The sequence below is a fragment of the Antechinus flavipes genome, chromosome 3, assembly GCF_016432865.1.
Source record: "Antechinus flavipes isolate AdamAnt ecotype Samford, QLD, Australia chromosome 3, AdamAnt_v2, whole genome shotgun sequence".
NCBI classification, from domain to species: Eukaryota; Metazoa; Chordata; class Mammalia; order Dasyuromorphia; family Dasyuridae; genus Antechinus; species Antechinus flavipes.
This window is the reverse complement of record NC_067400.1, coordinates 246,479,872-246,504,624: the sequence shown is the minus strand read 5'-3', so window position 1 is coordinate 246,504,624 and position 24,753 is coordinate 246,479,872. Positions and strand designations below refer to the sequence as shown.

The 24,753-nt window shown below is 34.4% G+C and overlaps 1 protein-coding gene across 2 annotated transcripts in view; it reads right to left on the bottom strand.

The window, feature by feature from the left end:
• The window catches only part of JAM2 (junctional adhesion molecule 2), a 98,347-nt gene extending 83,567 nt beyond the window's left edge, over positions 1 to 14,780 (bottom strand). Inside the window, exon 1 of one of the 2 annotated variants that reach the window (XM_051984828.1) lies at positions 14,267 to 14,780. In XM_051984828.1, the coding sequence (XP_051840788.1) occupies positions 14,267 to 14,330 (64 nt within the window). In that variant the 5' untranslated portion in view covers positions 14,331 to 14,780. The remainder of the gene's footprint in view (positions 1 to 14,266) is intronic. The other variant, XM_051984827.1, reaches the window with a different exon arrangement.
• Positions 14,781 to 24,753: the final 9,973 nt, after the last annotated feature.

Below are 24,753 nucleotides of genomic sequence, written 5' to 3'. Positions count from 1 at the left end.
TTAGCCAGAATTTTGGTTTGAATGTCTTATCTATTGAGGCAGTGAAGACTGAGGGACAGAAAGAGAAGCCTTTGGAAGTGTAAATACACATAGAAATTTTGCAACTCTTCTTTATTCTTGGCAAAAGTTGTTAGGAAATTTCCTCTCTAACTGGGAGATATAGCTATTCTAGTTTTTTGGGTTTTTTTTTTTGTTGTTGTTTTTTATGAGCCAACTGGGGTTAAGTGATTTGCCCAGGGTCATATAGTTATGAAGTGATAAGTGTCTAAGGCCACATTTGAACTCAGATCCTCTTAACTTCAGGGCTGGTGCTTTATCCACTATACCAACTAGCCGTTCCAGCTATTCTAATTTTTAAAATATCCAGTATTAATAAAATGTCTTTTTTTATTAGCCAAACTTTTCTCTCTTCAGTATTATCTACTGGTTAGAAATGGGAATTTCATTCTGGAACCACCTTCTCTTCTACCCAAGAATTTTCCTTGGGAATTTTAAATACCTACTGTTTCTAATATTTATTCTTGTTTTGTTTGACAAAAATCATTCTCTGTATGCTTGTAATTTTAATTTTTTCTGAATTTTTCTACTTTATGTTAACTTTTTCTTTGATGTTTGAGTTTAAAATTGGATTTAGACCAGCATTGTGAAGATTGTTGGATGTACTCTTACTGTTCATTTTGCATATTACATAAATTAGCACTTTTTAAAGTAGTAGGTACACAAAAAATAAGGTAATGAGTTCCAACCAAATAAAAAAAAATTAAATGAAGTTTAAAAAAAAATCTGTTATTTAATGTAATTTAATCACAAATGATAAGAAAGGAGTATTTTGGATTCAAGTTAATAAGATAGTAGTTATAGGAAAACTTCAAAAATTATTGAATATTGTGCTTAAAGACAAACCTATACTGATGATGCGATGAAAATGGCATTATTGATATTTAAAATATTTTAACATCATAGACTGAATTATTTTTTCTTTCTTTAAATTTTATGCTGTATCAGCTGGTAAGTGCAAATAGCTTTTATCTCCATTTTGGCAAATTTTCATGATCACATTCTTACACAATGAACCAAATGTAATTGGATAACATAACACATTATTTAAAATCAGTAATTCTTTAACATAATATCATTGCCCCAATGACAGATACATACATATGTACATATACATGTTTGCGAGGTAACTGGGGTAAAGTGATTTTCCCAAGGTCACTCAGCTAGTAAATGTTAAATACCTGAAACAAGATTTGAACTGTGGTCCTCCTGATTCCAGGGCCAGTGCTCTATACACTATACCATCTTGCTGCTCCCTTACAATATTTCTCAATAGCTGAAGCAAAATAACTTGAAACTAAATTTCAAAAGCAGTTATAATCACTTATGCATTCTTATTTAATTGCCAAAAAACTAGAAGAATTAGATGGTTATAGTCTCTCAGAACTCAAAGATTTTGAGACTGATAAATAAGCACTGGTTTTAATTTAAAATGTTCTTTATTAATTACCTTCCAAGGATTAATGGAAAAATTAGCAGGAGGCATGAACTTACTACAAGTTTTGGTGCACACTGATAACATTGTTTAATTTGAGAAGAACCCGGAAAGACATGAGGAAAAATTGATAAAAGGAATGGGTAGACGAGACAAAAATAGTCTAAAATTTTCCATTCAAAAATGGCAGTTTTGTTGAGTCTCTGTAAAGTATATGGTTCATGTTTATCATAACAATTTGTGTCTATTGACCCAGAGAAGACAGAGACAATCCTGATTTGGCATCCAAAAAACCTTTGAGATCTAAGGACTTTCCTAGATTTTGGCAGTTATTAAAAACAATACTGCTATTGCTAAGATATTGAATGACTTTATGCAAACAAAAAAAAAGCATAAAGGCAAAAGGACAAGAAATATAGTTGCCTTACAACCAACCTACCCTTCTGGAGAGAAAAATAGCTACTATCTATGAACAAGCTTTCAAAAGTTTGATCAACTATTACATTTGTGCTCCAGTTTTGGCCTAAACTGACCCAAACAAACCTCATTTACCGATTCATACCAATTTTATGGCCTCAAGAACAGGTGTGTACCAAGAGAGTGATGCTCACATGAAACCAGATGCATTTGCAGTCAGATACATAAAAGCAACATCAGATTTGTTATCCCTTTCAAAGACGGTAATTTTTTTTTTATCTTTAAACTATGCTAAATCTGATAAATTCTAAGATTAGGACTATGGAACAAAGTTTTAAGTGTGGATTAACAATAACTCACTGAGAAATCTGTGTTCATAAAAAGCATGTTGGTAAACTAATGGAAAATTACTGTATATTAGTTGTAGAGATATTGGACAATTTGTCTAGTTACAAAATAATCCCAGAGATTGAAGAGAGTCCCATAAAACTAACTTATAATAATCATTTATTGCCAATTAATGCAGAAGTTAGACTCCCTGATGGGCAGATTGAGACAATAGACATGTCTCAGTGTATTATGAGGTAAAGAGACCACCTGCCATATATTTAAAGCCTGCTTATTGCAGACAGTGGTTCAAAAACAGGTATTTCAAGTGAAAAAGACTGAAAATTAATAACACCTCTAGCCAATTGATTGAAGAAAGCTGCCCCAAGGTTTCCTGGAAGTAGCATCTTGATCATCTAGGGACATAAAAATTCCAACCATATGGACTATGTGCCATAGAGAATTTGATGGGTCTCTAAGACCATTCAAGTCACCATGTATTTCTAGACTGAAATGAAGGGAGGCCAAATTCACAGAAGCAAAGTATCAACATTGTATCCTCCTTGCACATTTTTACTGTGTTAAAGAAAAACAAAACTCCTTTGTTAAATTTTAAATGACTTAAAAGTGCTTCATTTTATGCCATCATGGAACCTGAACTAGTGATTGTTTTTTTTTTTTAATTTTTATTTAATAATTACTTTATATTGACACTCGTTTCTGTTCCAATTTTTTTTCCCTCCCTCCCTCCACCCCCTCCCCTAGATGGCAAGCAGTCCTTTATATGTTGGATATGTTGCAGTATATCCTAGATACAATATATGTTTGCAGAACCGAACAGCTGAACTAGTGATTGTTAAACTGCCATTAAAACTGAGCTTAATCTCTCAACAGATTCAGATTTAGATATGAACATGATGAGGAGAACCCTGAAACTCTCTCTCATTCTCTTTCTTGGACTTTGGGGGGAACACTTGGGAAACTCCCTCAGAGAAGCTCTCCCCTGAGAGACCTGCCCCAGGAAATCAAGATAAAGTAGTTTCATTCTGTTGTCTAGGTAGGGACTAGTTGAATCCAGGACCACTACTACTTAGCTGGAGCTGGTGATGAGATTTCTTTCCAACTCTATTGAGTTGGAAATTAGCCCAAAGACACTCATTCAATCAGAAGATTTTCTATTCTGATTCCAGCTCAAACTGCTCCCAACCCCCACCAAGAGCTGTCCATAAAATAAGCTTCCTTCAGCTCAATCCCTTGCAGGGGACCTAACATGCCATGCCAAGGAAGCTCTCTCTCCCCTTGGCATTGCTACAACCCTCTGCCCACTGAAATGACATTCTCTTTCAGCATTACTCCCTCTTTATCTCTCTCACTTATTTCCTTAACAAGACCTTATTCACCTCTGTTGGGATTTCTCTGCTAGATACCTTCTCTACTAGAGGATTTCTCTCCTAGATCTTTAATAATAAGCTTCTTTTACCACTTTAACTTTTCAGGTTTGTAAATTCATTTATGAAGGACCTATGCCAATTAGAAGGGGGTTTCCACAACTCCCTGACCTGTGCCGAACCTCATCAAAAGAATTACTGAAAAAAGTCCCCACTAAGCATTTACTATATATAAGGAACTGTATAAAGCAGTGGGGATACAAATACAGGCAAGTCAGTCTCTATCATCCAGTGATCACCACCTCCCAAGTATTTCCATGCCTTTCCACCTTCAGCTTCAGCCATATAGTCTAGATTTTGAGAAAATATATTAAAACCTGTTTATTCCAGACAGTGGTTCAGAAACAGGTATTTCAAGTGAAAAAGATTGAAAATTAATAACACTTCTAGCCAGCTGACTGAAGAAAGCTGCCCCAACGTTTCTCTAATTTTGATCATGTAGGGACATTAAAAATCCCAGCCATATGGACTCTGGAATAAAATTATGCAGGGAAAATTATCCTAAGAGTGATAAGGAAAACTCAAGAATGAAATATTAAAGATACAAGTAAAAGGATTCCAATGGGAAAGAAAAACATGGATTTACCTCAAGAAACCAATGTGGATGTAAAGGGAATTAAAACTTAGAATATTTGAAAATATGTTTAGAATATGAAAACAAAATTAGGTAAGAGAAAATAAATATAGAAGCATGGTACTGTCCCCATTAAAAATAGTGCCAGGAATGCAAAATTCACAACGTATTTAGGTTGGTGAGAGAACCAAGAACAATAAAAGGATTTTTAGCCGTTTAAGGAGGAAAAGGAGGATCAAAGAAAGATAAAAAAGTTGCCTGCCAACTGTGGAACAATGAGAACTATCAACAGAGAAAAAACATTGCTATACCAAATTCATATTTTGTTTCTGTTTGGATTTTTTTTAAATGAAAGATAATAGGTCTAGAAACTGGAGACTAGCAAGTTTCACCTTGATTCCTGGGAAAATTCTAAAACAGATCATTTTAAAAAATGCTTGACTAACATTTAGAAAAAGAAGGGGTGATTACAAAGAACTAGAATGACTTCATCAAGATTAGGTCATGCTAAACTAATCTCATCTTTTTTTTTGGGGGGGGGGAAGATTACTAAGCCAATACATGAAGAGAAATGCCAAGAATATAGTTTACCTAGATTTTAGCAAAGTTTTAAAGTAAAGTATCACATACTATGTTTGTGAAGAAAATGGAGAGATATGGACCAGACAATGATGCAATCAGATGGATTTAGAAGAGGACTTCTGGATTCAAAGAAATGTAAATAGTTCATTTTCAATATATCATTAGATCAGCTAGATGGCTCAATGGATAGAGTGCCTGGCCTACAGTCAGGAATATCTCCTTGATGAGAGAAATGATTATTTCTCTATTCTATTAAGAGTAAGTTATTAAAACTGCAGAGACCCAAGTTTTTTTCTCCTGTCTTTTCCCCTGCAGTCTCTCAAGGACAGAATTGATGAAAAATCAGATTAACAATCTCATTCTGGGTATTGCTACTCTACCCAATTTAAAAAGGCTAACCTCTCCCACTGCAACCAAAGCCATCTCAAATGTTTATATTTTGTTCAGAAAGTCTGAGGGTCTTTCCCTCCAAAACTGGATTTTGTTTTGGTTTTAGACTAGGTAAAAGAATCCATTCTTTGACACAACTTTTATTTAGCCTTAACCACTGAATAAACAGTCAAACTGAGACCTATAAAAGACTTTACTTTAAAAAGGCCAAGGTCTCCCATGGCATCCAAGGCCATCTCCAGTCATTTTAATCTATGTATCTATCTATTTATCTATCTATCTATCTATCTATCATCTATCTATCTATCTATCTATCTATCTATCTATCTATCTATCTATCTATCTATCTATCTATCTATCCATCCATCTAGCCATCTATCTATAAATATCTATATCTATAGCTATATCTTGCCATTGAATCCAGATGACTCTTTAGGGGAAAGTAAGATTGATGACAGTTCATCTTCACTTAAATCTAACTCACTTGCATGTCATAGCATCGCTGATGTGTGGTGCCTCTTCAAGAATGAAAGACAAACAACAATTCCACCCAATTAGCTCAATAAGTACTCCCTTGAGTAAGGGATATAGATTCTTTGTTTGCATTGTGATAGAATGAGCTCATTTCTTTTTGTAAAACCCTCCTCTCACTAATTTACTAGAGTTGAATGCCAACCTCAGGAACACTTCTCTTCCAAAAGTTCAGATTAGCCATAAGCCTATATCCATGATTGTCTTTGGTCTAAGAGGGATAACTAAAAAGCCATCTTTTTATTTATAAATGTGCTGGCATCATTAATAAAATGATTAAATTACTAATACATTATGTGTCTTGAACCTTTTTAAAGGACTCACTGAGTTCAAATCTGGCCTTGGGCATGGACTAACTGTGTGACCCTGGGCAAATTCCTTAACCCAATTTGCCTCAGTTTTCTCATCTGTAAAATGAGCTGGAGAAGATAATAGCAAAACATTCCAGTATCTCTACCAAGAAAACCACAAAATAGGGTTAAGAAGTGTCAGACATGACTGAAACACACAAGAATACCCCAAGGATTTTTGCTTGGGCTTCAGCTATGTAATATTTTTATCAATGAGAAGGATTAATGCAAATATGGTATGCTTATAAGATTTGTGGATGACACCAGCCCTAACCCCTTCTCTAACTTCCATTTAGTCTCCTAGTGCTTATTGGACATCTCAAACTGGATGACTTGTATACAACTCAAACTCAGTAAGTTCAAGACTTACCTCCTTATCTTTCTTCCCAAAACTTTACCTCTTTCTAACTTTCTTATTACTTAATCCAGATCACCACCATCTTCCCATTTCTCCTGGTTTATACCTGGATATCATCCTAAATTCTTCACTCTCTCTAGTTGGTTTCCCTTTCTCGAGTTTCTCCCCATTTCAGGCCATTTTCCACTCAGTAATCAAATTGATCTTTCTAAAGCTCAGGTCTGATCATAATCACTCTCCTGTTCAACAAATCCCAGTGCCTCCCTATTACCTTCAGAATCAAATATAATGTGGAAAAGGGGTCAGGCTTATTCTATTTGGCTCTAGAGGGAGAACCAAGAGCAATGGGTAGTAGTTGTAAAGAGGCCAGTGATTAGAGCTGTCCCAGATTTGAATAAGCTTCTTCAAGAGATGATGAACTCCCCTTATTGCAGGTCTTCAACCAAAAGATGGATGACCACTTGTCAGATATGGTACATTAGGATTTCTTTTATTTAATTGTTGGATGAGGTAATCATTGAAAGCCTTTTTAGCTCTCAAATCATATGATTCTGTGATTTCTTCTAGAGCTCAAGCTCCTACATTCTTGATTGGTATTTAATTTCATCCTAGTCTTGGGCCTACTCTTCCACTTTCTATAATTTTTACGCCATGCTTATATGTCTGTAGCATGTTATTCAACTCTAACTCTGGGAATAGTAATCAAATCTACACTATTTTCCTTAAAAGGGGCCTGTCAATAATTTGCTCTATGATTCCAGTCATTGTTTCCTTTGACTTGTCTATCCAAAACACTTTTCTTGTCCTTCCACTATTATATTTTTCTTTTAAAATGTAAACTTTTTCTTTTTCTTTCTTTCTTTTTTTAAATTTTAAAATGTAAGCTCACTGTGGGCAAATATTGTCTTGCTTGCTTGTATTTGTATCCCAAGTAGTAGGTGACTAAATGATTTTCATTTATTTACTTGTCCATCTTTTCATACATAAGGATCTTACAATCAAATAAAGGAAGATAAAACATATATGGAAGCAGTGGCCATTGATGACTGTTTTAGACAGAGAATTCAAAGATAATAATATTGAAAATATAGGGGAAATTATTGTAATGATCTTTCCAGATTGCAGTTCAAAAAAACAGAACTGGAAAGGGGGTATTGTGGGAATACATATAGCAACATAAAAAAAAAATTAAGAAGTAGTGAGTATTGTGGAGGTCTAGGATGGGGATTGGAGAAGGTCATCTGTCTTAAACAAGGGTCATAGCATAGGACTTTGAGGATCTTGAGGTCCTATTAGAGGTAGAGACTGGAAAATAGTTAGCAACATATGGAAATAACTGGAAAGTGGCATAAGACCAGATAGGGTAAGCTGACTACTCATCAATCAGATCACAAGGATAGAATCTCTAGTTCCTATCAGAGATAGAATCTGGAATGCAGGTGGCACAAAATGCAGACAGTCCAAAAAGAAGGCAAGTTACACTTCTGTGAGGATTTTGATAAAAGCTCATCTATCAAGTAGGATAGGTACAGGAACAATTATATTAGCTCATCTTAAGAGAACATAGTGACCAGACCAACATGACAATGTCCCAGGCAATGAAACAGGCAAAATAGTTACACATGTAGCCAGAAGATAATGGCAATGTATTCTCATGCAATTTGTGCTTTTCATGCAATTAAATATTTGTTGATGTGTGAGTTGATTCCTATATGTTAAATATGCACCATTTATTATTTTCTCATATGTTTATTTGCTTTGTATTATTAGAAGCATCTATATAATGTGAGTATATTAATCTAGTAACTATGCTTAGTTTTGCTGTTAATTATAGACATAGTTTTTCTATTCTATTTTATTTTGTGGGCTGTTACTGTTACTTTAATTTTACTTGCTTGTATGTATATTTGTGTTATTCAAATGTGCAGGTATTTTTCTGCCATGTGTATGTATAATAATTGTACAATGTAATTTAGATTGTAGGAATAAAATAACCTGCTAAATAGTGTTTTGAATTGCATTGTCTATTGTTTTAATACTTTCTCTCTGTGCCTCTCTATCTCTATTTCTCTCTCTCTCTCTCTCTCTCTCTCTCTCTCTCTCTCTCTCTCTCTGTGTGTGTGTGTATGTGTATTTGCTGTGAATGGAACCTCAAGGTACTTACCAGTAACACTGGTTTGATCATTTTTGCCCTGGTAAATGCTGATGTGTGTTTTGATGCTATTCTGTATAATTGCACACGCCAAATATACTACTACAATTTTTTAAGAGACTGAAAAAAGTTGAACTTCAGTCAAGACTGTCACCAGATATTGGATCAATAGTTGCATAAGCTTTTAGTAGTTATCAATTTTTTCTCAGAATGAAAAGAGACTAAAACATGATAAGATCTATACTAGAGGTGGAAGTACCCAAAGCTAAGAAAGTTTTGAAGGGTCTGTCTTTGATGCTAGAGGACTCGAGGAGCAGGGAACCTAGAATATTGTTTTTGGAAACTGACTTTAAATGTAAACTTCTGTGTTCATTGATCCACTTAAGGAAGAATCTTCTTGGAAAGAACCATGAGAATAACTTACCAAAGATGTTGCTGATTTTTTTTTCTCTTCCTGCTTTGCTTCTGCCTAACAAGTAGATTGGCTCCTCTTTCTTTTTAACATTTTAAAATTTTATTTTTATTTTATTAATAAAAAACTTATTTATTTAGAACTTTTTTCATTCTATTGCTTCAGGATTAAAATTTACTTTTCTTTTACCTACATAAGACTATTTGGTTGCTAAAACAGTATATCCTGACTTCACAAATTACTTACTTATGGTATGGTTCACATCAAAACTATCCGCATAAATCTGCTGTAATAATTTGTTTAAAGCTGTATCTCCCTTTAACTGTTGAGGTATCATGGGATTAAAAAGTACAAGCTTTAAAATTTTAGTCCTTTTCAAATAGAAATTTCATCACTGAAAACAATTATTTTCCTGAAAATTCTACATTTATGCTATTCTTATGAAGATTCTGGATCATATTTATAAGCATTACTAGATGAGTATCAGCAATACTTGATTTCTGATTGCTGAGTTTTCTGTTTTTCAGTCATTCCAGATCCTGAGGCTATTTTATTATTAGTCTCTTGATATTTTAAAATATAGATACTGAAAATAATATCTCTATCATCTTATTTCTGTCCTTCAGTGAAAGTATCTAGAGGAACAGCATAGTTGTTTTTTATGGAATTTACATCCCTTTCTTTAATAATTGTCTAATTATTTGAGTTGAATTCAAGAAATTTTTTTTACTTTTACAATGGCTTTATAATTCTGAAGAAGAATAAAAGCTTAAGTTCTTTGGCATTAACATTGTACATCATTTAGTTTCTCTACCAGTGTTTTTGTGAGCATTTCTAAAGCTATTTAGGGCTTCTCATATATCTGATATTTCAATAACAAAGGTCAGAACTATCTGACAATTAATCAAGTGGCAAACTAATGATAGGTAACTTACAAGTGAGTATAGTGAGACCTTAAATTTTATAATTGTTTACATGAGAGTATATCCTTACCAACTTACTACATAATAACTATTATTATTTTAAAAATGAGGAGGTTGAACTAGAGGATTTTCAATGTTGCTTCCAGCTTTAGATCCTGTGTTCTCTGTAAAAAATACATATTAAAGATAATACTCTGTATTTGTTGGGGGTAAGGGACTTGGTTAATCTTTGTTAGGATGCATGGGATAGGCACTGGATTTGGAGTTAAGTAGACCTAAATTTAATTAAGTACATCTCCAATACTTAGTTGTATAACTTCAGACAAATCTCAACATCTTCCTCTGTAAATGTGTACTTTAAGGATTCTTTCCATTTCTTAATCTATAATCCTACAAATCTGTCAGAGTATGTAAACTATGTCAAAACAATATTTAACATGAAGCCTTTGAAAATAATGTATGTAGATAGGATGAGACTGATTATGTAAAACATGATAATTTCTTAACAATGAGAGAGTATTTATTACTCATTCACTGACCTGTAGTTCCACAGAATGGAGTTTTATATTCATATCAGAAAGCAATTAAGACAGAACCAAACACATACAAAAAGAAAGTAGCAATAATGAATAATAGAAGATACCATAAATTTACACTCCCCCTAAGGAATGGCAACATAAAGAAATGATAAGACATAAGAAATTGTTTTCATGATGCTAAAGGAATGCAAACCCCAGGAATTAGAACCACTGAAAGAAAATAAATAGATACTGATAAAATTAAAGTGACAAGTAAAATTAATATTCTTTCATAGATTCACATGAAGGGAAATAGAAGGGACCTTGAAAATCACTTAGTCCAACTGCTTGACTTTAAAGATGCATTACATGTAGCATAGAAAATTTTTGAATTAAAGAATTATAAATTTTTTATATACACAAATATATACACATATATTTGTATATATTACACACAAACATATATACACATGTATCTCTAAACTAGGTATTAGCTGATGTTCAGTCATTTCAACATCTTTCAAATTAATGGATGTCAGTTCCATTCAACTCCCTTTTAAGTGTTGTCTCTGCCATTAAAAAATAAACTCCTTGAGGGCAGAAAATGTCTTTCTTTTTGGATTTTATTTATATGCCTAGCACTTAGCAGAATTCTTAGTAATATGAAGCCAGGAGGTACAATGAATAGAGTATTGAACCTGATCTCAAGAAGAGCCCAGTTCAAATGTGGATTCAGACAGTTACTAGAGGTATGATTTTAAGCAAGTCACCTTAATTCTGTATGCCTCCATTTCTTCACCTGTAAAATGGGGATAATAATACAACTCACCCTCTAAGCTTGTTGTAAAGTCGAAATGAGTTAATATTTGGAAAATCCTGGATATACAAGGGTATTTCCTTGACAAGTTATAAATGTCAAGAAAATATCATCAATATCAGAACAAAGGACTCTATAGAATGATCCAAGACAATGCCTGGGCTGACTGCTTACATTTATTTATAAGTGCAGAAATTCTGGTCCAGCAACTACAAACTTTTCCAGCCTCATCATTCAAATGAAATTATTCTCTCCCAAAGAATTCTCTCCCAAAGATCTCTTACTTGTTAAATTTAATAGTTTCTCCCCAATAGTCATCCTTCTTGACCTTTCTGCAGCATTTGACATGAAGACCTCTGTAACTCCAGAGTAACATCTCTTTTTTGGGTTTTCTTCTCCTACCTGTCTGAATGCTCCATTTGAGTCTCATTTGCATGAACTTCTTCCATCTCATTTACATTCACTGTGGGTGTCTACAAGATTTTATCCTAAACCCAATTCAATTTTCTCTCTTTTTTTTACTTGACAATTTGATCAACTGCAATGGACACAATTATCATTTATCAAATAATTCTAGAAACTATTTAGCTAGTCTCATAGTCTCATATCACCAACTGCTTATTAGATACTTTAAAGTGGATATTCTTCATTTCTCCATTTCTCCATGCATATTGCCACCTGGATTATTGCAATGGAAACACACTTCAAGCTTCTTTCCACTCCAAACTATCATTCGTATTGCTGCAGCTAAAGATTTTCTAAAGCATAGATCTGCATATTCAATATGATTATTAACTGTCTCTGATGAGATACAAATCACTAGAGCTCATGGGATATGTATTTCTTTCAAGGAAAATATTGAAAATTGTATCTCCAGATCAGGACTTGAGGCTGGTGTTTCAAATATAACAAGCATTTAAAAATCTCTCTGGAGATGGATGAGAAGAAAGTTGAGGAGAGAATAAGGGCAGTAGGAATGGGTTGCTGTAGCAGATAGAAGGAGGACTCTTCCCAGGAGATGTAGAAGCCTCTGATTGTTTGAAGGCTTTTCCTTTCCCTGGCTAACAGCAATAGCTACCTTTATTAAGAGAATTCAGAGGACAGAACTCAATTCTGGTTTCTGGGAAAAGCCAGAAAAATGTTAACAGTTACGACATTTTGTTTTGTTATTAATAGGGTGAAGAGGTTAATCGCTAAAGGTTTCTTTTGTAGTTTAAAGTTTTACATTTACTTTTCTAAAAATGGCTCAATTAAAATAATTTCAATGCCATTTGGAGTTTGGATTTTGCTATAGAAAGTTTGAGACAGAGAGAAGGAAAATCTGTCTGGATATTTGACTGAACTAGATTCAACTGGCTGGGAGATCATAATACTGTTTAGGCAATTAACAGAGAGCCTGGTGGCCTCATAGCATCTTATAAAATATATTTGCAATTTGTATATTTTATTTTTTTAAGCTATACAGAGAAAGGAAGTCACATGGAACTGAGACCTTGACCCTGGACTAAAACCCTCAAGAACTATTCTCAATATTTCCAAGAAGGCTTTGTGCTCCAAACTTTGTTTTGTTTTGTGCCCTCCACTAGAAAAAGAGGGAGGGCTAGAGACCTTAAAAGGTCATGCCCTCAACAAGCCACAGTAACCCCAATTAGACAAGATGCTTTCTCCTTCCTCTTTTCACCTTCAATTTCTGCATTGCCTTAGCTTTTGAAATTAATTTGTTTTTATTTGTATGCCCCCAAACTAAGCAAATCAGTGCAATGACTCTTTTTTTTTTATTATTCTTTGTTATTATTTTATTATTCTTTGTACCCTCAGTGTTTAGCATAATGTCTGGCAGTCTCTCAAAGTGTTTTCTAATAGGTACTTATTTAATGACTAATTAACAAGTGTACTGTAGATTTTCATGACAATTGGGGCAGGTGATATAGAGGAAAGAGTTAAGAGAACCTAGGTTCAAATTCTATTTTCTATTTGTACAGTCTTGGAATCTCAAAGATTTCTTTCACTTCAAAGTCCTGTGGTCCCAGTTACTGGGGAAAAATAAATACAACCTCTTTTTACCCAAAGAACACAATAATCCAAAGGAAAACAACATGGAAAGACATCAGAACTGATCGATATGGGTCCCATATTGTCTTCAGAGCACTGGATATGAAGCATATCCAGTTCTTCTCTCAGCACAAAAAGTTATGGGGCATAGGTAAGAAATGACACGGCCAGTGTGTTAGTTTTTTTCCCCCCCTGTGGTACCAAGGAAAAGTAGGAAAAGAAGCTAGTTGTTAAGTATGTAAAGTTGTAAAGCTAGTAAAAACTTGAGATTTGGAGTGATGAACATGGTTTCAAACATCACATTTGTCACTTTTGACTTGAAGTCACTTGGGCTTCAATTTCTTCATTCTATAAAATGAAGGCTTGTCATATATACACATACATATATAATCTATATACATACACATATATGTATATATGCAATACAGCAAATACATCTTCTCATATGTGTGGAAAAAAATGCCCATTACTTTTCCAGAAGCCCTTACTTCCAACATCTCCTGGTATTATTAAGATTTATCAAGTGACTTGTTTTAAAACTCCAGCCAATTTCCTTCCTCCCCAACCTAAACAAGTAAAACTTAACCAGAAAGAAGATAAAAGATCCACTAGCTTTCTCTGATTACAAATCGAAAAATAGGAAGGTTTCTTCAGTAAATTTAAAAATAAAACCAAAAACAAATTCTTCACATTTCACCTTCCCTCCATCCTGCAAACAATCAATGTCTGGGTTGCCCAGTAGAATGCCAGATGCTCCACTCCAAAGGACTCAAACCAGCAAAGCTTCCTCATCCTGCCCTGAGGGTATCATAGACCAACAGTGCGGGAGAGCTGCGGGTGCCGAGCCAAGTCTCTCCGCAGACAGATATTTGGAGTGGTGTAGATCCTATAGGAGAAAAGGAGTGGTAACCTATAGAACTTACAGCCCAGAACTACCCCCAGGTAGCTCAGCAGCAGAAGGAGAAAGCGGTGACGACTCCTCGCCATCTTTCAGAGAACAGCTCTTTCCCCCTTCGGATCAGCGTAGCGGCTGGACGTAGGAGAATCTCAGCAGCTCAAGGAAGATGGAGGAGGAGGAGGGGAAGGAAAGGGAAAAGGGAGGAGAAGGGTGTGGGGGAAGACTTTAGCCCTCTGGGCTTTTTTTTTCTTCTTCTTTTAAAGTAAATTACTACAGGCGGCTTCTTTTCTATATCCCTGGGTCTGTAGGACCGCTTTGCTTTCTTTTCCGAACCACGCTCAGACTCTAGTAGGGTAAGGGAGGTGCTGATTGGGGTGGGAGAAGACGCTCGCTGTCAGTCACTAAGTAAAAGAGAACCAGACGGATTCGAGTAACTGCAAGGAAAAGACCTGGAGCACTTGGCTGTCTGGCTTGGTGTCCGGCATTGTAAGAGTAGTCAGCTGTCTCCGGGGGCGGAGAAGTCACAGAGAGAGGACAAGGAGGCTATTGGCAGAGGAAGGGAATTTCCTCAGCTCGTACCTTTCTTTTTGACAGTGGATAAATTTTTCCATTTTAGAATCCAGCTCGGAGAAATTTTGGGGAAATATGCTTGCAGCTGCTGGGATTGGGTTTTTTCCTCCCTCTTTCCTTTTTGTTCTAGTGTCAGAAGCGATGTGAAGAAGCTTTGATGTAGCGGATAGAGAAGGTCTCCGTGGCAGGAAAACCTATAGTCAAGGGCCACTTTCTGACACTTATACCTATATGCTGGGTGTCCCTGACTCTATATCTGCTTCATCGCCCAGTACTCTAGCAATTTTCCAATATTATAAATTTCCAAACTCCAATGAGTGAGGGAAATCCTTATATCAGAGAAATCTCATGTCCAGTCCAGAATGATGCTTTGCTCATTCCATAAGGAAATAAAATGGGGAATGCAGATTTTCCCCCTATTGGTATGATTATATATCAGGCAGTAACAGCTCCACTTTCCAGATTCAATGGGATTGATTTCCTCTTAAGGAGCAATTTGAGCTTCGATTCTTTGGTTAATCCAACTTTTTAAATGTTTGACACTATGAATATGCGAAGCTATTCGTTGTACGTAGTGTCAAGTATTTATCATATTCCTGTTAAGTATCTGAAGTTTTATGTCATTTAACATATAAAAATTAATATTATTGCCTTTTGTCAAAGATATACCTTGGCATTGTATACATACATACGTACGTACAAATTCATACTTCATATTATTGATCTTGCCCCCCTCCCCCCAATCAACAGGAAAGGATAAGTTTTTAGGATGATAAAGCCTGAAAGGGAAGAATTTTATTTCTTTTTAATTTGTTTTCAATTTGAGGGGTTGATTATAAACTCAATGACCAGATATTCAAATACACAAACAAAAGTAAAACAAATGATTTCATATTAAAACATGCATTCCCATTTCATTTATTTTTAATTGTGTATTAACTTAATAAAACCTCCTTATTTCCATGTCCCTTTTTGCAATTTTTCCTCCAAATTTTGCTGCTATCATTACTATTTAGAGAACAATAGTGAATACAACTTTAAATTTTTTCTTCATAATACATTTCATGTTTTGATGTATTTCTTTGTATGCTTCATATTTGTATTTTATTGGTACAGTTATAGTACATTACATTCATTTGGCACAATTTGTTCAGCCATTCTTTCATAAGATATATTATTTTCAAGGTTCTTGGAAATAAAGTTGCAATTGTTTAAATGGGGGATGGGGTTGAAGAGCAAAGGCATGGTTGAAGACTTTTACTTTGGTAAAAGTAGAATAGATTAAGTAGCTGACATAGCAAAATTCAGCTGGTTCACTGGGCAACAGGCCCTTAGCCATGAAATACAAGACTTCCTGATGTTTTGTTAAATGTGTGTGAGAGGCTCAGTGCATATTAATGAGAAGAAGTAATTGATGAAAGAAGCAATGGAAGAGAAACATGAGGAATAGAGAAAGCAAATGGAAAATGTAGGAGAACAGAAAAATGAAATACAAAAATTGTTATAAAATCTTTTTTTCTGGTGAAGTGCAGTTTGGTGAAGCACAAAGATCTTCAAAGTTAAGATTTTCTGAAAGGTTAATGTGTATACTTTTTCATAGGATTCAAAGCTGGTTATGTTAATTCAACACATTTTAATAAATGAATTTACTAGATGAGGAAATTGAGACCCCAAATCTTGTCAAAAAATCACTTAGGTATTAAGTAGCAATCCAGAATATGAATACTGAATCGAGGCTCTTTCTGCCACAACTCTGCTTCCTTTAAATTCTCCTTTTAATAATGCTGCCACAATTCATTTGTCATGCACTTTCCCCTGTGTCCGTTCTAAAAATATTAAATCTTATTTCATACTTTGATTTAATTACTAGTTAAAGAGCAAATATTGTTTATATATATATACATATATATACACACACACACATCTACATACATATGTATATATAATATATATATAATCATGGAAGACAAATTAAACAGATGAGTGGTTACTTGACACAATACATAGAAAGCTGGCTTAAGATGTAGAACTTGAATGGAGGTCTTCGGACCTAATAGGAAAATCTCTGCATTAAAAGTTATTGATATATTGTTTATTTTATTTCCCTAGTTATAACTGCTTTCTAAAGGGATTGTACTAATTGACAATTCTACTAAAATAGCACTAGTATTCTATATTTGTACAAATATTCTTATATTGACTATTCTCATCTTTTTTTAAATTTTTGACAATTTGCAGTATAAAATGAAACCTTGGAATTGTTTTGATTTTCATTTTTCTTATTATTATTGATCTGGAGTATTTTTCATTTTGTTGGTTGTTAATAGTTTATAATTCTTTTGAGAAGTGCTTGTTCATGTTTTTTGGCCTCCTATCTACTTGAGAATACATATTAATATCACATATATTTGATGAATCATTTCTTGAATGAATTATCCTAAGCTGTTTTCAAAACTTAAAATTTCTACGGATTATATAGTATTAATACTGATTTTTAAAAAAAATTTCCACATTAGTCAAAGAAAAATAAAAGGAAAAATTATGCTTCAATCTGCACTTAGGTTATCAATTCTCTCTGAAGTTGGATAGTCCTTTGAATTTGTGGTGGAGAATTGAATCGAACTATTTTGTTGGGGTTTAGCCAAAATGGCTGAATAAGGTAAGAACTTGAATGAATTCTCCCAAATTCATCTCCAAATAACTATAAAATAAGCTTCAAAATAAATTTTAGAGTACCAGAACCAACAAAAGAATGGGATGAAAGAACTTTTAGGCCCAAGATAATTTAGAAGGTAGAAAGAAAATGTCTGTCTTAATGGGGTAAAAAGAGGAGCACAGTCCAGTACAAGTAGCTCTGGGCAAGTCATGAACAAAGTCTTGTGCCCATCCCCACCTCCAGGCTGTCCACTATACCCTTAGGCAAGAAGCTTGAGACAGTTCTGTCTTTACTCTAGGAACAGAACCTGACTTTAGTATAAAGTTAAAAGTCACAAAGTAGGCTGGAAAAATGAGCAACAGACAAAAAATGAATCTGACCACAAAGAATTAAAATTATGACAGGGAAGATTAAAATACAAACTCAGAAGAGGATAACAATGTCAAAATGGCCACATGTGAAGCTTCAAGGAAAAATGTGAATAGATCTTATGCCCAAAAAGAACTCCTAGAAGAGCTCATAAAGGATTTTAAAATCAAATTAGCAAGGTAGAAGAAAAATTGTGTGTATGTGGGGGGGATGAGAGTGATGAAAGAGAAACATTAAAAAAAAAAAAAGAGTCAATAGCTTGGTAAAGGAAGTACAAATACTGCTGTACAAATACTAGCTTTTCCCCAGACTTTTTGGAGTCTGAGTATCTGAATCTAGTTTCAGGGTTCACTCTTGTCACTAATACATTATCTTTTTTGTGGGGGGGGGGAGGATAAAGGGAAGTACAGCTAAGAAGAGGTCTACTTTTTTCTTTTTCCATTCAATATTCTCCAAAGATGTATCTCAATTTTAAAAAATTCTATTATCTCCTTATCTTCTTTCTTGTTTATTTTGTGGTTAGATTCATCTAGATCTGGGAGGAATAAAATGAGGTCCTTCACTAGTATGATTTTACTGTTTATTTCTTCTGTAGCTCATTTAACTTTTTCTCAAAGTTTTATTGACTTTTTAAAGTTGTCTTTGTCAATAAAACTGACAACTTAGATGGCATAAAAATAGAATATGCTCAGATAATAGAATAAGAAATGAGAAATTTAAATTCTACTCTAAATTGTGAAAAATTGAAGAAGTTATAAATGAACTCCCAAGGAAAGAAACTCCAGGATTAGGTAGATTTACAATGAATTCTGTCAAATATTTTAAAAAGAGTTCTACTTCTCCATAAACTATTCATAAAAACAGGGAAAGAAGAGATGTTACCAAATTTCTTCTTTGATACAAATATCAACTTTATGCTAATATTATGGAGAGTCAAAACAGAAAGAATATATTGACCAATATCCCAAATGAACATTGGTGCAAAAATTTTAAATAAAACATTAACGAACAGGTTATAGTAATATATCATAAAGCTTATACACAAGAACCAATGTGGGCTTTTACTAAGTCAGAATTGATTTAATATTGGTGAGACTATGAAAATAGACCATATTAATTACAAGAACAACAAAAAGATTATGATTATGCAAATCATTGCAGATAATTTTTTTTGTTTTTTTTTTTTTTTTACAAATATAATACTCATTTTGTTAAAAAAATGCAAAACACAGGAATAAAGTATCTCAACTTAATAGGACATTATGCATATATGCCAATGTATATATGTAAAATCGACAGCTTCCATTATTTGTAATGAGGACAAATTAGATTCCTTTTCTGTTCCGATCAGGAATGAAGCAGGGATATCTATTATCACCACTTCTTTTTGAAATGCTATCACAATAAAGAAAGGTAAAGAAATTGATCAAATAAGAATAAACAAAAAAAGCAAAAAAAATTGCTTTTTCCAAATGATAAGATGTTTTACGTGGAAGATTCTAAAAACTGAAAAATTAATAACAATAACTTGTTAAAATAACAAATTTTGTAGAGCATAAAATAAATTCATAAATCATCATCATTACAAATTATGAGCATTTCTGTATATTACTTAGAAAATATATCAGGAAGAGATAGAAAGAGGATTTACATTTACATTAATTAGAGAAAGGATTAAATGCTGAATAGCCTACCTACCAATCTGCACAGAGGACCCACAGTAAAATACTGTTTACACAAATAAAGACAGAAAAATAATTGAGGAAATGTTCATTGTTTATTGGCAGAGTGATTGAACATGATAAAAATGATAATACTACCTAATTTAATTTACTTAATCAGTGTCATACCAATCCAACTACCAAAAATTACTTTATAGAGTTGAAAAAAACAAAAACAAAATTCATTTGGAGGAACAAAAGGGCAACAATATTATGAGAATGAATGAAAAAAAGTGGGAAGGAAGGGATCCTAGTCCTATCAGATCTTAAAACTATGCTACAAAATGATAATCATCAAAATCATTTAGTACTGGTTAAGAAATAGAGAAATTTACCAGTGGAACAGATTAGGGACACAATATATGGAAGGAAACACACACAGTAGCTTAAAGGTTGATAAACCTAAAGATCTAGCTATTGGAGCAAGAACTCACTATTAGATAAGATTAGATAAAAATTGTAAAACAGTCTTTCAGGAAATTAGTGTAGAACAATTCTTTAATCTGTATACCAAGATAAGCTCCAAATATGTATATGATTTTAGCATGAAAGGTAACATAAACAAATTAGAGGAATGAGGAAAAAGTTACCTTTCAGATTTATGGATAGATGAACAGTTCATGATCAAAGAGGGGATACAGAAAATAAAATGGACAATTTTGATGAAATAAAATCAAAGCCTATTTTTTCCCCACAAACAAAACCAATGCATCTAAAATTAGAAGGAAAGCAGAAAAATGGGAATAACTGTATCAAGTTCTTCTGATATGGAGCTCATTGCCAATATATACAGAACTGATTCAAAATTATAAAAATAAGAACCATTTCCCAATTGCTTAAGGACTAATTAATATCAATAGAGAGTTTGTAGAGAAGAGATTATCTATATCCCATGGAAAAAATTCTACAAAAGACTAATTAGAAAAATGTAAATCAAGTAACTCTAAGGTTCTATCTCTCACTCATCAAGCTGGCAAAGTTGACCAAAAAAATTACAAATGTTGGAGCGACTAGAAAAACAGGCATAGTGATACACTGTAGATTGAACTGTGAATTGTGACACACATTTTTAAAAGCAACTTGTGTTATGGGCCAGAAGTTGAAACAAGGTACTAAGTGGAATTGAGGAGACAATGGTTAATCTAGTTTAGCATTGATTTAATCCTCCAACAAATAGTGGTTTCCTATTATATAATGATTGGTGTATACTCAAAGTAGAGCATATAAGCTAGGAGCTCTCAGGGCCAAAAAAGACAAGCGCACTAGAAGCTCTTGCAGGGGTCCTCAGACTACCGCCCGCTGACCAGATGCAGCAGCTGAGGACGATTATTCCCCCTCACCCAGGGCTATGAAGTTTCTTTATTTAAAGGCCCACAAAACAAAGTTTTTGTTTTTTACTATAGTCCGGCCCTTCAACAGTCTGAGGGACAGTGAACTGGCCCCCTATTTAAAAAGTTTGAGGGCCCCTGTGAGGCTGAGACAGATTTATTCCATCATCCACCTTTGTGGTGGCTGCAGGCTGAAGAATAAACTCTTGGATTATTCATTCATCCCATCTCACACCATCTTGGTGGCAGACTCTCCTCCTTCACTTCTCTACTGAAACCAAGACTTTGGAAGAACTCCAGAAAACTAGCAGAATCCCAAGTGAAGGAGATAGGACTTTGAAGGAGACAATAAAGGATTTGGACTTTAACACCTGGCTGCACTTGTGATTACTGAACTGAAACGAAGGCTGCTCCCCAAGGAAACCGAACCAAAAGAGAACATTACAGCTTGGAAGTATGATTAAAAATTACTAAGCTATGCATGCTTTTGGACCCAGAAATAGGATTACCAGGTCTATATTTTGAAGACATCAGTGAAAAGGTTATGGACAAATATATTTATAACAAGGAAATTAAAGGATACACATCATTTGAGAAGTAACAGAATGAATTTTGTTATGTAAATGTAAAGACATATTACAGTATTACTAATACTATAGTTTGAAGAAGAAGGAGAAGAAGAAGAAGAAGAAGAAGAAGAAGAAGAAGAAGAAGAAGAAGAAGAAGAAGAAGAAGAAGAAGAAGAAGAAGAAGTAGTAATAGAAGAAGAAAGATATTGTTTCAGAGAAACTTGGGAAGATTTGTGTTAATTGATCAAGAATGAACTCCATAGAACCAGGAGAACAATTTATACTATTTCTATGGTCAACAAATATAATGCAGTTGGACTTGTCCAATAAAGGAATTTACTTTGAAATTTTTAAAAAATCTTAATTAATATTTTATTTTTTCCCAATTATGTGTAAAAACAATTTAAACATTATTTTAAAATAATATTTTATTTTTCCAAATATATGCAAAATTTTATGTTCCAAATTCTGTTCCCTCTCCTCCTCACCCCTCCCTAGATAGCAAACAATCAATAGGCTAAACACATGCAGTTCTTTTAAGCACATTTCCATATTCATCATAAGGTGGAAGAAAAATCAGACTAAAGGGAAGAGAGGGGGAAACCTAAGAAAGACGAGGAGCATCAAGCAAACAAACAACAACAACAACAACAACAACAAAAGGTGAAAATACTATGCTTTGATTCACATTCAGTCTCCATAGTTCTCTCTGTGGATGTGGATATGTCTTTTCATCACAAGTCTATTGGAATTGTCTTGAATCATCTTGTAAAGTGAAGGTCCTCTGTGGTTTCGATTAGCTCCTACAAAATCACAGACACACACACACACACACACACACACACACAATTCTACAAATAAATTTAATAAAAATGCTTAAAGAATAGGCAAAATAAAAATGCTTAAAGAATAGGCAAAAACATATCACTTTTACAGAGGCAAATTCCTAAGCAGCTTAAAACAACAATCAATAAAGGAAAGCAAAGAGAGAGATAAATATAGTTATAGAAATCATTATCAAATTGAGCGAGCATCAACTCTAGAATCAGCATCTGAGAAATCCTGGGGGCAGCCAGCCGAGTCCAGATTGAGAAGGTTTCCCCGCAAAGTGTCCTCTCCATGGGTGAGACTCCAACTAGGTAATTCGACTTTCTCTATTAAATAGCCTAAGAACAAAGAAAGCATCTGCCAGAAGGTATTGGCAAAGGAGTAGTCCTTACATAAGGCTCTGGGGAATGGGGGGGAGGGTGTCCAACCCCTCCATGACCTCAAAAACAGCATGTTCCCAGAATGACTAGTTCTGGGAGTTCATAGGCAATTAATCATGGTCGTCTTTGAGAGTCTGGCCAGCACCTCACAGGGATGTTTCCTTCACATTCACAAGACCATCTGCTCTCCAAATATACTGAGGGTCAGTTATAGTTTAGAGATTTACTTATAAATCAGGTTGTACTTTATAGATGTATGGACCTACGTTTGGATATAGATTTATTGGGCCTAAGTTTGGATAATCCTATCCTAGAATTTCTTTAACCCTTTCACACTTTCTTGTTGAAAAGAGCTAAGTTTTTCACAGTTGGTCATCACATAATGGGTGCCAACGAGCCATATTTGCCTTGTTCATCACAGAGAGACGGAGCAGACCCTTGAAACAAAGGAGAAGACTCAAGAAATACCGGGTGGTTCTGTTGCTGATTGTGCTTACCATCGAAAGAGTGTGGCAGTTGTGGCTTATGACTCATGGACATAAAAAATTGTTGGACTTGAAAACCCTCAGGAATCATTGGATTCTCTGAGACATAAGATTGTTGTAGGACTTGAAAACCCTCAGGAATCATTGGATTCTTTGAGACACGATAAGATTGCTGTAGGACTTGAAAACCCTCAGGAATCACTGGATTCTCTGAGACATGATAAGATTGTTATAGGACTTAAAAACCCTCAGGAATCACTGGATTCTCTGAGACATAAGATTATTGTAGGGCTTGAAAACTCACAGGAATCACTGGATTCTCTGAGACATAAGATTGTTGTAGGACTTGAAAACCCACAGGAATCATTGGATTCTCTGAGACATAAGATTGCTGTAGGGCTTGAAAACCCACAGGAATCATTGGATTCTCTGAGACATAAGATTGTTGTAGACTTGAAAACTCTCAGGAATCATTTGATTCTCTGAGACTAAAGATTGTTGTAGACTTGAAAACTCTCAGGAATCATTGGATTCTCTGAGACATGATAAGATTGTTGTAGGACTTGAAAACCCTCAGGAATCACTGGATTCTCTGAGACATGATAAGATTGTTGTAGGACTTAAAAACCCTCAGGAATCACTGGATTCTTTGAGACATAAGATTATTGTAGGGCTTGAAAACTCACAGGAATCACTGGATTCTCTGAGACATAAGATTGTTGTAGGACTTGAAAACCCACAGGAATCACTGGATTCTCTGAGACATAAGATTGTTGTAGGACTTGAAAACCCTCAGGAATCATTGGATTCTCTGAGACATAAGATTGTTGTAGGACTTGAAAACTCTCAGGAATCACTGGATTCTCTGAGACAAAAGATTCTTGTAGGACTTGAAAACCTCAGGAATCATTGGATTCTCTGAGACATGATAAGATTGTTGTAGGACTTAAAAACCCTCAGGAATCACTGGATTCTTTGAGACATAAGATTATTGTAGGGCTTGAAAACTCACAGGAATCACTGGATTCTCTGAGACATAAGATTGTTGTAGGACTTGAAAACCCACAGGAATCACTGGATTCTCTGAGACATAAGATTGTTGTAGGACTTGAAAACCCTCAGGAATCATTGGATTCTCTGAGACAAAAGATTCTTGTAGGACTTGAAAACTCTCAGGAATCACTGGATTCTCTGAGACAAAAGATTCTTGTAGGACTTGAAAACCCTCAGGAATCACTGGATTCTCTGAGACATGATAAGATTGTTGTAGGACTTGAAAACCCTCAGGAATCATTGAATTTTCTGAGAAATGATAAGACTCTTATAGGACTTCAAAATCTGCTGGAATCATTGGATTCCCTAACACATAAAAAACTTTTGCAGGACTTCAAAAACTTGGGGGGGATCATTGGATTCCCTGATATGTGAAGCAATGGACAATACATTGGTTTTGGACTATCTCTTGGCTGCTGAAGAAGGCATATGTGTGACTGCATACTCTCCTTCTAGGGCTTCTGGCAATCTTTTACAACACCATATTGATTTATATTGTTTGTTATATTGTTTCTTGTGTGTACAATTCATGTTTGTTACACCACATCAAGCC